Genomic DNA, 18195 nt, shown 5'->3' with positions numbered 1-18195 from the left:
TTTATCCAGGATTCTGCATTCTTTCCCAACCAGAACGGACCTAACATCCCTAGCATTCCCTGCGAGATGGAAGCTCTGAAGAGCCTAGCTCATAAACTGAACTTTTCGTTTCGCCATTTCTGCAATAAATGTCACTAAAATCTTTCTCAGAATAGAAATGAGGTGAGAAATATGTAGTACAATCGCCAAATCTTAGCTAATTTTAAGCATGCATCATAGCCTATAGCTAAAACATGTATGGGCTCAGGTATCTCACAGAGTTAACGTTAACCAAGCCAAGGCGGCTGAGTCGTAAGCACTGGTCAGATCTTGGTGGGTAATGGGAATGAAGCGAGCTAAATGCATTAGCCAGCTAAAGAACGGCGGGTGAAAAGGACGTTTTGTTCACTTTTGTTTCGTAAACCGCAGTAAAGCAAAGCCGCTTTAGAAAGGGAGAGAAGAGGTTGCCAGGACAGGCTGCCCCTGCCTGTTTCCGTCACAAGCACGCACTGCATCTCAAACGCTGTCTGCGATTGTGTTCCCTGAAGAACACACAGCAAGAACGTTCTTGTGTTGTTGGTATTGAGAAACGCCCATTGGCCCTTGTAGGGGGTGAGGGTCAGGTAGTGATTTTCAGAAACGATAAGGCAGGGCCAACCAAATGGTTTCCCCGGGTTTGCGCACGACATGGTGGGAGGGGCTTAGAGGGAAGTGGGCGGGGCTTACGATGTAGGCGCACTGGGGGCTGAAGGCGAAGGTTCCGCAGGCATACATGTGGGTGGAGTTGAGGAACTGAAGCACACGGATGAAGTTGTGGCAGTCCTTCTGGAAGCAGAAAAAAAAAAAAAAAAAAACACGGTCAAGAACATGCAGGTATCCCATAATTCCATGTGTCCCTCTCCTGACACCACACAACCACGTACTCTTTGTTCTGTATTCTCAACCACATCCGGCGTTCACAAAGTGTTTGTTTCGGCTAAGCTCGCTCGCCTGGTGCATTGGAACAAATGAAACAAAGCAAAAAACATTTGAACCCAGGTCTATTCTTAACGTTGAAAATTGCTCTTTATGGTCCAAGACCGAAACATGCCAAGCGGGGGCGTGACCAAGGACAACACAACCAATCAACAGAAGCCTCTCTGCTGAAGGACAGAATGCAGAATCTGACCATCTGGTTCAGTCTATCACTGGACACACGGAGCGTGATAAATGGATTAAAGGATTAGCAAAGATTGTCTGCAGTAACTAGATGCTCAGCTGCTACACTCCTCTGTGTTGTCCGCTTTGTTACAGAATATGCAGAGACTCTCAGAGATGATTTGCTGTTCCGAAATGTTTTTTTAATGGTTTTATGTTTCTGTTGTAAGGACTAGTTATGGATGCAGTCTGTATGCATAGAACACGTGTACTCTGGTCCTGTTGACAAGCGAACAAAGAGGCAAAATGAAAACCTGGGTCAAATACGTGATTGTTTTGGATTCAAATACTTTTCATATAATCAGACACCGTCATTGTCATAGTCTGTCACAGTCATAGTCTGTCACAGTCAGTATCAGTCACAGTCATAGTCTGCCACAGTCACTGTCAGTCGCTGTCAGTCAGTGTCACAGTCAGTGTCAGTCAATGTCACAGTCAGTATCAGTCACAGTCATAGGCTGCCACAGTCACTGTCAGTCGCTGTCAGTCAGTGTCACAGTCAGTGTCAGTCAATGTCACAGTCAGTATCAGTCACAGTCATAGGCTGCCGCTGCCAGTCAGTGTCATAGTCTTGTCTGTCACAGTCGGTCAGTAACAGTCAGTGTCCTCTCTTCTCCATACCGTTTTCTGTCCCTTCACGGAGCAATGCTCCAGGTCTTCAGAAGACGGGAACCAGTCCACCTGGAACAGGGAAGAGGAGGAGGAGACAAACATCAGGATCCCGAGGCCCCAAAACATCACAGCACCTCTCACCGCTACAGAGAGGACCGTTTAACATCACAGCACGTCATTTGGATCCGACAGCCGAAGTTGGCTCATTCAGAAGAAGCAGCTTGGAATGTTTAATTTGGGTCCAGCATTTCACTGGAATCCAGCAGACATTCAAGGCACTCATGCAAAAAATGCAATAAAATTCAGATCCGGCATTTGTGTTTTCAATTAACTTTTATTTTCACAGGTTTTTTATTTTTATTTTGCTTCATAGGAAAGTCTTTGTCCCATTCCCCCGTTCCAGTTAAGCAGTGACTCAGCTGACTGCGACCTTTGCTTGTGTGCATCCCTTTGTCTCTAACACTGCCAGAAATTGCAATCAAGTTTCCATTCAAGCTGAGGCTTTGCATGTGATTGGCCCATCTGACCTTCTCGACCGGAAAACATCCGGTACGACCTGGCGTTGGAACACGCACAGCCTAGCACTTGCTCAATCTGCGCCGAGTCGAAGCCAGAGCCAGCCACGCCCCCACACCCTTAAGGACACACCCACCTTGCTCTTCATCTCCATGACGCCTGGCCGGCCCACGTCTAATGAGATCACGGCGTCTCGCGCGCCCACGACCAGCGTCTCCCCGTCCTTGCCTAGCAACAGCGTGGTGGTGTTGGTGATGTTGGGGTTGGTGAACACGGTGAGTAATCTACCGGGACTTCCTGGAAAAAGAGGGGGAAAACCCGATCAGCACATTTAACCTTTAACCTTTCACTTCAACTACATCGCCGACAGCACCTGCAATGAAACACCTCAGCGCTGGCCTTTAACCTTTCACCTGTCCCTTTAACAACATCACAACACCACCTGCAATGAAAGACCTCAGCGCTGACCTTTAACCTTTCACCTTCTTCCATCAACAGCCAGCTGTTAATAGCTACAGTAATAGAATTTTTTTTTAATCATGATTGAAAAGCTAACAAATGATGTGACCATTAAGCATCTTTTTCCTTATTGTTTAACATCCCACTACTTACCATAATTTAAGCCACAAAACCATCTGTATTTATAGATTGAGCTAATGGATATCTATGAGCATTGATTTTCCATGGTGCAGTGCACAACTCTCACCAGCAGAGGGCAGGCATGACGCGACAAAATTGTGTGCAGAGTCACACGCCATCTTTTTTGTTTGTCTGACGGAAGCAGTCTGTTCACACTAACATTACCCTGAGTGTGTGAGTGTGTGTGTGTGAGTGTTTGTGTGTGTGTGTGCGTGTGTGCGGTTTTACCAACCGTTGGGTAAGGCAGAGACTCGCTGCCTCAGTCTTCTATTTTTAAAATTTGTTTTCTACTTCACAAAGAGTTCTGCTGTGCACTAGTTCAAGTGACAGTCAGCAGAGAGCAGAATGCCTACCCTGGGGAAGATTGTTCAGTCACCTCAAAGACACCACACAGTTATTCAATTTTCTAACAAAGCTTTTAGTTGTTAAAAAAATTAAACACAAAAACTCCCACACAAGCATGCCCAAAAGACAACCCCTCCTATATAAAAGAATATTCTATATATTTATATATTATATAATAATACTATTATATTTTTTGTATCTCATTGTACTCACAAATAAATACGAATAAACTAAATGTTTTGGTGTCAAACTAAGATCACATTAAGATGATATGGAACTCAAATTGTGCAAGCAATTTAAATTATATAATAAATTTATTTAAATAAATATAATTATAATTTAATAATAAATTAATTAATATAATATTATTAATTAATTAATATTTAATATTTAATTATTAAATATTATTAATTATTATTTAATTAATTAAAATTAATTTAATTAATTTATGTAATTTTAATTATAAATAATTATTATTAATTAATATAAAAATTTTAAATTTAATTAATAATAAATAATTAATATAATAAATTATTAATATATTTATTAAATAATTATATTAATTTTATTAATTATATTTAATAATTAATATTAATTTAAAATTATTAATTATAACTAATGTATTATATTATCTTCGATGTAGTTGTAGTAGATACAGGAGTATAATACAGTCATACAAATCTGCAACACGGAAAAATATGAAAAAAGTTTGATAAAAATAAAGAAATTGATAAAATAATTCAAGATTAAAATGACTATAAAAGAATAAGGCCAAAAAGGTAAGTCCAGAGGTTATTTTTAAAAGTGATGCCTTCGGGAGTGACAAGCTCCAGAACGTTCCACGGGTCTGTGTTAAGTGGGGTTGTGATTCCGTCACCGGATCTCGGAGCCGTTGTACAGTCCGTGGTGATGTTTACACACCAATGACTAATTACACGGAGAACCTGCTGCACGTCATCTTATACCACACCATCCATGTACGGTGCCAGACGTGTGTATGGAGGAAGAGCAACTTTTCAGTCTACATAATCTCTTTACGCCAAACCTCCTCACCAGTTTTGACACTTTGGCAACAGCAACTTCTGGAGCCTAATGGCAACACTGAGCAACTTTTTTTTTTGCCAAAGCCCGATAGACCACATCGCCAGACTGTACAGCGTGAGAATGACCGAATTTCATTCTGAATCAAGCGAGACACACAGATGCACATTTCCGCCGGAGTGCACTCAGTTATCGTGCGCCTGCACCCCCCCCCCCCCCCCCCCCCACCCCCACGCCTCTGCCGCGGCATCGTCGTGGAAACCCTTACCGCTCGCTCTCTGCGGCCGGGCCTGAGTCTATCCGTGGCAGTGCAGATAAGGCGTGCACAGAGCCGAGGGGGTTTCGTTTTCACTGCGCTCCCTTCCTTTGAGGCCCTTGTTCTCAGTCTGGTCTGCGCTGCGGTTGATCGCAGGGGCCAGATCTTGATCTTTCAATACTAAGTCTCTAAACTGTCTTGCCTCATTGGCACTATTTAGAAGTACAAGAAATAAGACACCTGGTGCGGTCACGATAAGATCCGCACAGCTGTTGGGCCCCTTAACCCTGCGTTGCTCCAGGAGAGGACTGTCTCCTGCTTAGTCTAATCAACTGTATGTCGCTCTGGATAAGAGCGTCTGCCAAATGCCATTAATGTAATGCAGTTGAGATGGTGTTATTTCAAAAAACAAATCCAACACTGCTCATGTAAGAAAAAGAAAAAAGCCTGGATTCTCAGTTAGATGGCTACATGCTGATGAACCAGAAAGCAGCCCTGTTGTGAAATCCACCCTGCATAGCCCGGCAGTATCGGAACCTTCCTCTAACCCTTTAAGGTGTGAGGTCACAAATACCTGATTAGAACATTCCTAACTGAACTTTCTAACGCTGATGTCACAATCACACCTGGCGATTGTAAGGAATGGGATTCTAGAACATGGACTTGTTGAAGGTTGAAAAAAAAACATTCCAAAAAAAGTCTTCAAAGGGTTAAAATGACAAGTTGATTAAGATTAGACCTGATTAAATAGGATTACTTGGCTTTTAATCCAAAAGTATTACCAAAAGTAAACAACACGTCCCTTTCCAGCCAGCCTGCTGCGGTTACCCGCAGTGCAAATACAGGACAGGCCCCTTTAAAGTTCCTCCCTCAGCGAGGCTGCCCAGGAACAACACGCTTGGAGCTGGTGCTCTTCTGGGTTACAGCTCACTCACAATTTCCTAATGAGATGAAATCACACACGTGCGTGTGTTTGTGCACACACACGCACGCACGCGCACATGCGCACACACACATGCACACGCACATGCGCACACACGCACGCACACACACACACACACACACGCACGCACATGCGCGCACACGCACGCACACACACGCGCGCGCACACACACATACACACACGCACGCACACGCACATGCGCACACACGCACGCACACACACATACACACACGCACGCACACGCACATGCGCACACACGCACGTACACGCACGTGCGCATGTTTGTGCACATGCAAACACGGTAACGGTTTTATCTCCATGGAAACAACGCCAGCGGGCGTGTAAAGGCAGATATTGTTTGGCGAGCGATTATCCAGATGAACAGACTCACTGGCCCGTCGCTGACAATGCGGATAATAGCGACGCGACCGCCCCGCGGCTCGGAGACGAAATACCGGCTTAACCCGCTCCTCCCACAGCGCTATCCCAGCAGCACCCTGGGCACCCGCTGCTTACATCACTTCCTGTCCATCCAACAGAATTTCACATTACAGTCGGGGGGGTCACACATCTGTCATGACAACCTTCTGTCACACTGTACAATAGGGTTACGTGAATTGGCATTGACTAACATGGGTGTTAAGATTAACTGACATACAAATGCATTAATTAAGCATTCAATTTGCATTTTTTAAATGTATTTGTTAACGAATGCATATTTACATGGATATTTATACATTAGCAAACCATAGCATGAACATATAATTAGTTAACCATTAACTGTTTTCTTTCACTCCAATATGAATAAGCATGAACTAATGTACTTATTAACATGAATTAAATCAAGTACAAATGCAAAAATTAGGCAGTGCAGACTTCTTGGTAATTAGTTAGTCAACGACTATATCCCTTAATGCCAATTCATGCTACGGAATGGTCTTAACTGAATATTCTAATGCTGATGTCACAATCACTGAAGGTGACTGAAAGCATTGGAGTTCTAGAACACAGATTTAGAATTTAGAAAACAAAAACATTCCAAAAAGCCAACTCTTGGAAGGGTTAAATGTACAATCATTTAGCAGACAGCAGTGAATTACAGTATCCCAGGACAGTTAGGTACAGTGTTAATCTCAGGAACCCTAAAGTGTGGAATTCCCAAGAAGGCTCAGAGGCCCGCTTATGACCAATAAGTGTAATATTAACCAAACACAATTATTTTAGTTTCAACAAAAGAAGGGAAGTTTAGGCAGATACCACATTGCGCAAAACGTGGTATCTGTGGTATTATCCAAAAGGAAACTGAAAATAAAAAAAAGATCCATCAGAAGGAGGGCACGGTGTGAGTCTTCAGTGGAAGATGGGCAGGGTTTCTGCCGTTCAGACCGCAGTGCAACTGCACAATTTATGGGGGAGGCAGGGTAGTCCACACGCATAAGGCGAGCAGCCAGGAGAAACCGTCGGAGAGAACCTCAGCATACGACCCCCCACACAGCCTCCACACGGTGAGAAAATAAACACGGTCGACGGCCAAAAAGCGTGCTCCCCACAGCCACCTAAATATTGTACTTTCAAGAAATATAGGGCTGGTTTCACACAGATGGAACCTAGTCCGACACAAAATTCAATTCTGAATGCCGATTCTCCACACAAAACCCCTTAAATGACATTACATTACAGTCACTCAGCAGATGCCGTTATCTAGACGTACAATGAATGATTTATAACCAGCGACAAGTGCGCTGAAACCCCGAGAGGGAAGTGCTCCAAGTCCTAGAGTGATCACACAGATAAAAACTTCAACTCAGTCTAGTCAAAACATAACCTGCGTGTGTGACACGGGCCCAGAACGCGTTTCAAGAAGTGTCAGTGGGGCACGCGACGGAGAAACCACGGTACACACCGTGACATCGTCGCGTTCCCCTCTACCCGCTCCTCGGTCGGGTACTGGGACCGGGTCAGCTGACCCAGACTGTTCCGGGTCACTCCTGCGGTCCCCCCCCCCCCCCGTTAAGCCGTCCGTATGAAGCGCCTCATTGTTTAAACAAGAAGCAGAAAACCAACAGCGAGGGGCTGTGGCCTCTGACTAACCGTGAAAATAAACCGTTTCCTTCTCCTTCTCCCACCCAGCGCTCCCAGCCCCACCCCCCAAAACCCCCGCCATGACGGGCCTCAACATCAGGTTAACCGCACCCCTCCCTACCCCGTGCCAAAGAACATGTCACATTCATGCACATAAACTGCATCAACCGGCGAAGGCTTCGGTCACCTTTCACCTGAAAGTAGCTGAGGGACCGATGAGGCATGAGGATAATTAAAATGGCCACCGTGCAGCCAGTAGTCAGATTGGGAGGCTTGGTCCACGGGTTGTACATGGGGTAAAAGCACGGGGTAAAAACCTCAGTAAACACTCTCAGAACGGCTTAACAACGATCGCTCAACACCTCGTGCGGGACTTTGATTTAAAAAATCTAAGCGTGTGTCTGCAGGAAAAGGCGTGGAGTCGTGCACGCCAGCCGACCCCTCTGAATATTCATATTCATATTCATATTATATTTATAAATATAGATATTGATATTTAAACTGGTGCATGGCAGCTGGTAGTTTCCTAAACCATGCCGAGTTCGGAGCTGGTCGGAAAACAGGTCAACCAGCTGTTTCGAAAAACTGCACCACTGCGCTTCTGCACAACCTCTAGCACTTGCCGACCGCCTGCTCGCTCAAGGACTGGATGTATAAACAGACTGCTAATCTGTAAAGCCAGCAGACATGGGCAGGGTGGACGCAGGACTTCTGATACGATCTGATATGAAGTCAGAGAGGGTTCTCCTGGGGGTCAATGGCCTGTATTTTGGGATCTGAAGTTCTGGGTCAGTGTGTCGGGCAGGTTGCCTTCCGACCGCTGCCCTTGTCTCCAAGGAGACATTGGGTTTCGCAATTCGCAGACAGGGGATTGTGCTGAAGGCAGCTGAAAGAAAAACCAGACAGGGTTTTGAAATTAAAGTTACGGAAGTATGTGTGTGTGTGTGTGTGTGTGTGTGTGTGTGTGTGTGTGAGAGCATGCGCATGTTTTTTTGCAGGCTGCCAAAATGCATTAAAAATATGGTCACGCCTTGCCGCTTTCCGCTCTGGGTTCAATGGGAGTTTAATAGGAGAACTTACGCAACACTATGCCCTTTAGGAAACATGATCTCTTAACTATAGCCCCATTCTGTGCTCTCACATGGACTCTAAGATGGGGTCTGGCAGACCCAAAGTGGGAGCAGTTAGAAAGCCCATACCAAACCAGCTTACCTGACATGAGCACAGTGAAAATGTCTTAAATGACGTTTAAAAAACAGTAAATCAATCTTAAAGGTGCTGCAGCAGACGGTTAACACATGATTGTATGATTTTTTTTATCTCACACATTTTAAAAAGCAGAAATGCGAAAAGAAAGACGTGGGAAGACTGAAGCTGGCTTTAAGTGTGAGACGGCTTTAAGTGTGAAACGGCTTTAAGTGTGAGATGGCTTTAAGTGTGAGATGGCTTTAAGAGTGAGATGGCTTTAAGTGTGAGATGGCTTTAAGTGTGAGATGGCTTTAAATGTGAGATGGCTTTAAGAGTGAGATGGCTTTAGGAGTGAGATGGCTTTAAGAGTGAGATGGCTTTAAGAGTGAGATGGCTTTAAGTGTGAGATGGCTTTAAGTGTGAGATGGCTTTAAATGCGAGATGGCTTTAAGTGTGAGATGGCTTTAAGTGTGAGATGGCTTTAAGAGTGAGATGGCTTTAAGAGTGAGATGGCTTTAAGAGTGAGATGGCTTTAAATGTGAGATGGCTTTAAGAGTGAGATGGCTTTAAGAGTGAGATGGCTTTAAGAGTGAGATGGCTTTAAGTGTGAGATGGCTTTAAGTGTGAGATGGCTTTAAGAGTGAGATGGCTTTAAGTGTGAGATGGCTTTAAATGTGAGATGGCTTTAAATGTGAGATGGCTCGGGCCCTCGTTCAGAGTAAGCTCAACCCAGCACAGCTTCCTCTCAACCATGACCTCGCTTTTTCACCTCCTGCAGCGAAAGCCACATCCGCTGCAACCTAGTGTGCTCTTATTTACCATTTACCGAACAAACAAACCTCATTGCAAAGTGTACACACACCGGTTTGGGCCAATTTGACGGCTTAAAGCGACTGATTTCTTTATTCCTATTGTGCACCACAGCCCTCAGACTGCACAAAATCTGAAAGCAGACGGACGATTTACTCCAGGCTGCAGGTGCCTTGGACCAAAGCCAAAGGGATAGCAGCTGATATTCGCCTGGAGGGTCATACAAACGGTCCCCGCACCAAAACCTTCCACAATTACCCAAAATTACCCATAAGTCACTGGGTGTTCAGCTAAAGCAGAGCAGAGTGCCAAGACTGCAAAAAATTGTACCACAATCCAGCAGCCCAGAACAATGGGGAAATGAAAGAAAAGAAAAAGTACAGTCTGAACCAGAGACACAAATCTCTGAGTTCAGTCAACCGAACAACACATGAAAGCAGAAGTAGCATATCCAAATATGTTGTCTAAATATCAGACTTCTCATCAGACTGAAACAGGCTATATGTTAAACCAACACTTCATGATCACTGATACAAAAGGCTACCTGTTAAACCAATTCTTCATTATCACTGATACAAAATGCTACCTGTTAAATCAACTCCTCATTATCAGTGATACAAAATAAAAAATAAATCTTGTTGCCCCTGATTGGCTCAGGCAGTAAGAGCAGTCATCTGACAGTCGGGTTGCCGGTTCGATCCCTCGCCCGGGCTGTGTCGAAGTGTCCGTGAGCAAGACACCTAACCCCTAAATGCTCCTGATGAGCTGGTTGGCGCCTTGCATGGCAGCCCATCCCCGTTAAGTGTGTGAGTGTGTGTGTGAATGGGTGAATGAGAAATTGGATAACGGCCAACCATTTTCCATTTACAAAAGGCTACCTGTTAAACCAACTGCTCATGATCACTGATACAAAAGCTAATTGAACTACTCAAGTTCCACAAATAAGATACCTTGAAATACTGGACTATCAAACAATGCAAAATGTGTATGTCTTTGCACTGCTGCACTAAGAATACAACATGGGGAAAATAAACAGATTATTTTGTCTGCTATAGGGCTGGCCAGAAAGAAAGAAAACAATTTAACCTGTTCCACCGGCAAGTGTTCCAAAAACAACGTTTTGAATTTCAGTTTCAGAAACAAACACCCGCTGCATTCTGTGAGAGGTACTACATTACATTACATAAATGGCATTCAGCAGACGCTCTTATCCAGAGCGACATACAGTTGATTAGACTAAGCAGGAGACAATCCTCCCCTGGAGCAATGCAGGCTCAAGGGCCCAATGGCTGTGCGGATCTTATCGAGGCTACACTGGGGTTCGAACCACCGGCCTTGCGGGTCCCACTCATGTACCTTAACCACTACGCTACAGGCCGCCCGGGTATGTCTGATATATAAACCCTTGAAGCAGGGACTTGAGCTATTTGTCATTTATTTATTTATTTATTTAATTATAAAATGCCCACCCAGAAAAAGGCAACATGTTTGAGAAGTGAACCCAGGGAAAATAGCACTTGGCCCATCGGAGGTTGGTAATAAATGCATATTTAGGCGGTTCAGCAAAGTACTTTCCCTGGGCTTCAACTCCTCAGTGGATGGCCATGACATGTCTTTTCTCAGACATCACAGGGTTGCAGTTTAAAGGGAAACTCGTGCTAGGTATCCCATGCAGCCGCTCTAGCCCGTTAAATAACCGGCTGCTCTTTTGACAAGCTGTCAGGAGTAGATTGTTGTTGATGTTTTCACAGACAGAAGAGGATGGCAGGTTCTCACACACAGAAAGGCTCTCACCACAACAACAGGGGAAGATGGCGTGCGATGGAAGATGCTAACCGCATTGTAAAGCGCGCCTCTCTCTCTCAAAAGCACTGCCTCTTTACACAACCCGGGGAAATTCAACATGCCTACCACTTCTTGTTTCTGGTAGCGGGTAAAAAACTGCTTCTGCTCCTCTGCCGGCAAACCTATTTGCTTCCAGGCAGAAATAGAACAGAGTCCGATCAGCATTTCCATAGACTGACAGACAGACAGACAGGCAGGCAGGCAGGCAGACAGACAGACAGACAGACAGACAGACAGACTGCCTGCCAGATGGACGGAAGGACAGAGACAGACAGACGGACAGACAGCCAGTCAGCCAGAGACAGACAGCAGACAGACAGACAGAGACAGACAGACTGCATGCTGAAACTCCTACACAGTGCACTGGATATGTACCTCAGGGTATGTACATTCCCTCAAATTGATGGCGATAGTCACCACACTTCAATTTGAGGGAACTTACATTCATACAAAGCAAATAATGTAGGATTCAAATTTGTGTAATTGACCAAAAATGTACAGACATCACTGTAAACGTAAACAAAACCCACAGTCACTTCTGAATCTGCCCGTGGGCATGAGTGTGTGAGTGAATGGCGCGTGTGCCCTGCGATAGACTGGCGACCTGTCCAGGGTGTATTCCTGCCTTTGGCCCAATGTATGCTGGGATAGGCTCCAGCCCCCCTGCGACCCTGTTCAGGATAAGCGGGTTAGGATAATGGATGGATGGATGGATGGATGGATGGAATTCAATCAGGCTTCGTCAGTTCCGTCCTACCTTTCCTCTGTCCGCCTGACCCATTTAGATGGGCATGGCCCCACCATCAATTATTATGCTTCGAAGACTGAACAGACGTGTTTTTCCGCTATTTCACCGCTCATACCCTCGGCCATCCTGATTGGCAAGTACAGTACCATATTTTGCGGTGGGTTTTCTATGTTTTTTTTATATGCAGCTTATTATATTGCCCTCATTTTATATACAACGATATGAATCAAAGTAGCCAGTTGGAGTGAAGGAGGAGTCCATTACAATGTTTAATGATACTGCATCGCTGCGTGATATGTTCTGTATTGTCCAAAGATTGGCCACTTAAAAAAAAGTCTTGTTTCTACAGGCAGTAGAATGGCGTGCTTTAACCAAAGATTTGCTATTAAATGGGGTTGTTTGTCTGTAAACTATTCATACTATGGTTTGAATGTTGTGTCTTTTTGAATGTCTTGTAATCTCACACCGCATCCAAAATTTCCAATCAGAATTTCAACAAACTCGTATTCAAATGTACAGTAAGGTATTGGAAGAGCGGTCGCCTGATCCCCCACCCTGGGTGTGGCGAAGTATCCTTGAGCAAGACGCCTAACCCCCAATTGCCCATTGTTGCCTTGCATGGAAGCCTATCACCATTGTGTGTGTATGTGTGTCTTGACAACTATTTTGGTGACAATGGGGTCTTTTCTTCCAGCCCTCCCCCTCCCCGGTCTGAAGCCACACACACAGCACAGCGTTGAACATTTGCAATCCACAATCAACGGTATTGTTGGCGCATTGCATTAGCACGTTAGCCCCGCATTGGCACACATTGTTACACTGTTAGTCACTGTCTGTCAAAAGCCCATCTCTGCAGTCCATCTTAGCAGTAGCGTAGCAGGACAGACAAAAGCCCATCTCTGCAGTCCATCTTAGCAGTAGCGTAGCAGGACAGACAAAAGCGCTTTTGTTTCCAGGACCTTTGATTTGTTTCATCAGTAAACAGGTCAGGGCGGTGTTCACCTCCGTTGCATAAGAAAAGGCTGCTGTTGCCGAAATGAATCAGAACTAAAAAACAAACACACTGTTTTTTTTACAATCACTTCAACCCCCACCTCACAAGCTTGTGCTCAATTTTCGAAGCCCGAGACACAACACTCAAAATGGTGAGCATTGGTAGCACAGCCCGTTCGCCTGTTCAAAACATTGTGCATTCATATCTTTGAAGAAATCCTGCACTTCCAAACTCATTCAAATTCCTCCTTTTTCATGAAATACTGTAGGAACATTTGTTTCGAGTGCCCACACAAAAGATACCCATAGATTCACTGTTTAATTGTTTTTACAATAATTTACTATAGCATGAAAAAAATACTTGATACATGTTTCAATATGATCTTCTTGTGGAAACAGTAAAAGAGAGTGGAAATTATTGAAAAAAATCTGAATACTGTAAAAATACATATCATTATAACATAACATTATAAAATCACTAACAGGAAATAGTGCATTGACTGTAATGCCACTGGTTGTTAGTGTTTCTTAGATTGTTCTATGATTGACACAAAAAATTATCTTTGCTGGTGCTTTTCCTTTGAGAAGTTTGGTAGTTTTGATCCATTTTGTGAATGAAATGAACTGACAAGCTGCATCTTGGTGCAGAGTGTTGTAGCAAGAGTTTTAAAAAAGTGCATTTTTAGCAATTTTAAAGAACTGTAATCATAGCAACAAAATGATCCTGAACTGCAGTGAAAGACATTGTCCTCTTCCAGGACAAACCCCCTACCTCTAAGATAAGAAACGAGGCCACCTCTCTGAAGGAGTACTTCGTCATCTACCATTCCATTGACCACCTCCACCTCTTCCTCCTCCTTTCCCTCCTCCTCTCAGTGCTTGATCTCTATTCTAACATGGATCATCTGACTGCACTTGCAGGCGGATACACATCCTTACTCCTGCTCAATGATAATGTGGTTAAATTGATCCTGTTCCAAAGTAATTGGTGTCAATCGATGTATTTATCCTAAAACATTCATGATCTAAAGATGGAATGTTGTTACAAGTAATCTGCTTCAATAAAACTATGCTTTAGGAGTGATGTTACAGTTACTTATCATTTTGAGCAGTTGGATACATTGGTAGAACGATGTATTTTAATGACTTAAAAGATTTTTGAATGAAAATGAGAAGTATTTTCAAATGTAATGTGTGTATTTCATTTTGAAATGCTAATACCTTGAATTAAGGTCATTGAGAACAAGTGATTTGGTTCAAATTATTTTTGGTTTGTGTATATTGTGTCCAAGCAATTGAAAAAGGGGCAGCCTGTAGCGTAGTGGTTAAGGTTAAGGTAAGGTGGTTAAGGTAAATGACTGGGAGACACAAGGTCGGTGGTTCTAATCCCGGTGTAGCCACACTAACATCCGCACAGCTGTTGGGCCCTTGAGCAAGGCCCTTAACCCTGCATTGCTCCAGGGGAGGATTGTCTCCTGCTTAGTCTAATCAACTGTACGTCGCTCTGGATAAGAGCGTCTGCCAAATGCCAATAATATAATATAATAATAATAATATAATATATAATATAAAAAAGTGTTTAGAGTTTTGGAAAATGATTCATTTTGATTATCCGTTTTGAGTTTTGTGTCCACAGTTTTGAAACACTACCTCAATGTTATGAAATTAGTGTCAAAGTGATTGTAAAAGAAATGTAATACCAGACCGCAGGCACGTTGAAGTCTCACCCAAAACGATGCCCTCCTCTGACTTTAAACCATGGGAAATCAGATCCTTACTATGACCACTGCCTGCCTGTGAAATTACACTCTCCCTGCCACTGAGATTTCAGTTTCTCTTCTAAAACTTCAGTGAATAATAACTCATTTCTTCATATCCAAGCAGCTGAAGTCACTTCCCAAGTTTAAACATCTGAAGGGGAGGTGTGACAGGCGAACAGGGAAAACAATTCCTTTCCTCCGATCAAAATGACATTCTATATTTTGAATATGGACACAAATGCAAATAATATTTCTATTACAAGTTGTATTTATGTTTGAGGAACGTATGGAAATGAGCTCATGAAGGACTAAGACTTCTCGTTTTCAGTGCGATGAATCATTCACTGGCTTTCAGGTTTTTCTACATTTTGTTTTACTGACAAATTATTTCAATGACATTCAACATTTTACAGTAGCTGTAGAGATATCATAATAGCTCAGAATTGACCTATCCAGCCCGAATGAACCGTTTTTCAGCTGTGGTGTCTCCCTTTTAGAAGTGAAAAATAAAAAATAAGAAAAAGAAAGCCGGTAACAGATGTAAGCCTGTGCAGGTGCGCGGCATGACAGAACCCAGCCGCGCCGTGAACTCACCGGCGGAGAAGGAGACGCGTGGGACCAACCGACACGGGCAGGCAGGAAGCATCGCCATGACGACCCAGGCCAGCCTCCAGAGAGCCATGGCTGAGCAGGAGGTGAGAGAGAGAGAGGCAGGCGCGCGGTCTTCTTCAGCAGCGCGGTTTGGCGGTGGCGTTTGGCCCGCGGCGGTCAGGGCGCGGTGGCGGGTGTCTGAAGGCGGTTGCCGGGAGACGAGCTCAGACTCACGAAGAGCACTCCGCTGTGGCACTTCCCCTGGTGCCGGCCAGACCGAGCCGCTGCATCTGAGAGGAAATGCACAGCAAACGCACGCGCTATTGCAAGGAAACCGCAACATCCTCAAAACGCAGGGAATGATGGGAAGCAGGATGAGTCACCTCTTGGGTGGGTTACCCAAAGCGGTACTGCCCCCTGAACCACTCCATTTCCCCCGCCACAAGATCCCTCATTTCCCCCGCCACAAGATCCCTCATTTCACCTGCCACAAGATCCCTCATTTCCCCACCACAAGATCCCTCATTTCCCCCACCACAAGATCCCTCATTTCCCCACCACAAGATCCCTCATTTCACCCGCCACAAGATCCCTCATTTCCCCCACCACAAGATCCCTCATTTCACCCGCCACAAGATCCCTCATTTCCCCGCCACAAGATCCCTCATTTCCCCACCACAAGATCCCTCATTTCCCCGCCACAAGATCCCTCATTTCCCCCGCCACAAGATCCCTCATTTCCCCCGCCACAAGATCCCTCAGTGACACACAATTTAAAAACGTGATAGTTCACCCATTCAAAAGCAATCATCAGAACCAGGATGCTAAAATAGTCCTGACCTGTAACCAGTGTTCATGATTAACACGTAAATATGACGTACATATTATGCTCACGAGGTCGAATACCTACAAGGGAGAAAGGTAGTGACCAAGAGCCCTCTGACGAACGCACGACAACATTCAATGTGAGAATGCACTGGGACTTCGGCTGAAGTCTCTGCTGCACGGACACTGTGGCGCATTAAAGAGAGGAGGCCTGTGGGTAAACTAACAGTGTGTCCACACGTGACACACGTGTACACCGTGCGTGTTGTCCGAGGTGCACTCCTGCACAATTCTGAGGCCAAACGATGAGCACATAAAAACATTATTGTGAATGAAAACAACATTATGGCCCCGCAGAACGCTCTTGAAAAAGCACAGTGCATGCTGGGCTTCCTTTCGCCCATAAATACACCCCCCCCCCCCAAACAGGAGCGAGCAGCCAACTGTCTTTAATTACACACTTTCAGTGTCTATGAAAGGGTACGAAAGAAATCGGGAAGAGCTTTAAACGAATGCTCTCAGAAGCTTACAGAGAGGCGTCGCAAGACCAGGGTAGCCAGGATTACGCAATCAAAGGCCAGCCTTTCTTGCTAAACCAATTTTCACTTCAGCAAATTTAAAATAAGTAACAGTCGTCATGAGTGGCCATCACAGTTTTCCTTAAATATATATATATAATATAAATAATATTTATTGTGTTTTTGAGCTTTTCATATCATTCTGAGCTTTCGAATTTGTGTTCTATACTGATTAAAGTAAATCAATAACAATTTAGAAATATGCATATTTAAGAGTCTAACTGTTATTTTTTTAATTACACTTTTAAAATTCCTTACACTCACTCAAACATTCTTAAATACAGGATGAAATAAGATACTTGGGGTGGACACTAGGGGCCCTAGAGGAACATTTATTATTATATTTATTTATTTTGTTTGATGATCAATGACCTATCTTCCCAGGAGCATCTTATTCATATAATACTTTGCTAGAAGCAGCCGTCATCCAGATACATAATTACTCTGGATTAAATTCTTTTTCTGTGCTCAGTTGATCTTGCCTGGCGCAACTGAGCCAGCCAAGAGCATCAGAAGGTGGCGCTTGCACTTTTTGAGAGCATTTCATAGGTTCCAATACACCAAACAAGCTCAGATAAAATGTAGAGAAAGTAACTGAATCCAAAACAACTCTGTATTTGACCCAGGTATGGTCTCGTCCAAAAGTTCAGTTCAATTCAAACGATTTCACCGATTGTTACGTTTTCCTTCAGTCGACAACAGGAAGTAACTGAAATCACTTGGCCCCCTGTGTCGGCATTTTCTCAAATGCTGTGTTGTCTGACTCAAACTGGGCAATGGTGTCACTTCCTCCCTGTCACGGGTGCAGTCTAATGTTGAGAGCAGCCATCTTGTGTGTCGCAGTGAGACTTTCAGGTGCTGTACAGCCGGAGAGAAACACACACCGTCTGCACCATGACAGACACACATCCTGCACCATGCCACACACACACACACACACACACACACTGTCTGCACCATGACAGACACACATCCTGCACCATGCCACACACACACACACACACACACACACACACACACACACACACACACACACACACCCTGCACCATGACACACTCACACACACACACACACACACACAACAGAAGAGAATCTACATGAGCATGGTTTTTGGTGGGCCGTCCCTGTCTTGCTAAAAATCTGAGCTAATGGCTTGTCCCAGCACTGCCATGGGAACGGTGACATCACAATAACACCAACGCTTGACAACAGCTAATTGGTCTGTAAATCTGAGCACCTCATCTGT

General features: G+C 44.3%; 1 protein-coding gene across 1 annotated transcript in view; it reads right to left on the bottom strand.

Moving 5' to 3' along the window:
* Positions 1-18195, bottom strand: part of LOC133137656 (semaphorin-4A-like) — a 41236-nt gene that overhangs the window by 12080 nt on the left and 10961 nt on the right. The window contains exons 2-5 of the mRNA XM_061255995.1: positions 15549-15835; positions 2441-2601; positions 1798-1857; positions 706-804 (exon numbers count right to left, since the gene is read on the bottom strand). Of these exons, the coding sequence (XP_061111979.1) occupies positions 706-804; positions 1798-1857; positions 2441-2601; positions 15549-15636 (408 nt within the window). The 5' untranslated portion in view covers positions 15637-15835. The remainder of the gene's footprint in view (positions 1-705; positions 805-1797; positions 1858-2440; positions 2602-15548; positions 15836-18195) is intronic.

This window comes from Conger conger, chromosome 9, assembly GCF_963514075.1.
Source record: "Conger conger chromosome 9, fConCon1.1, whole genome shotgun sequence".
NCBI lineage: Eukaryota > Metazoa > Chordata > Actinopteri > Anguilliformes > Congridae > Conger > Conger conger.
Note: the sequence above shows the minus strand (reverse complement) of the source record. Positions and strands in the feature narration are given on the sequence as shown.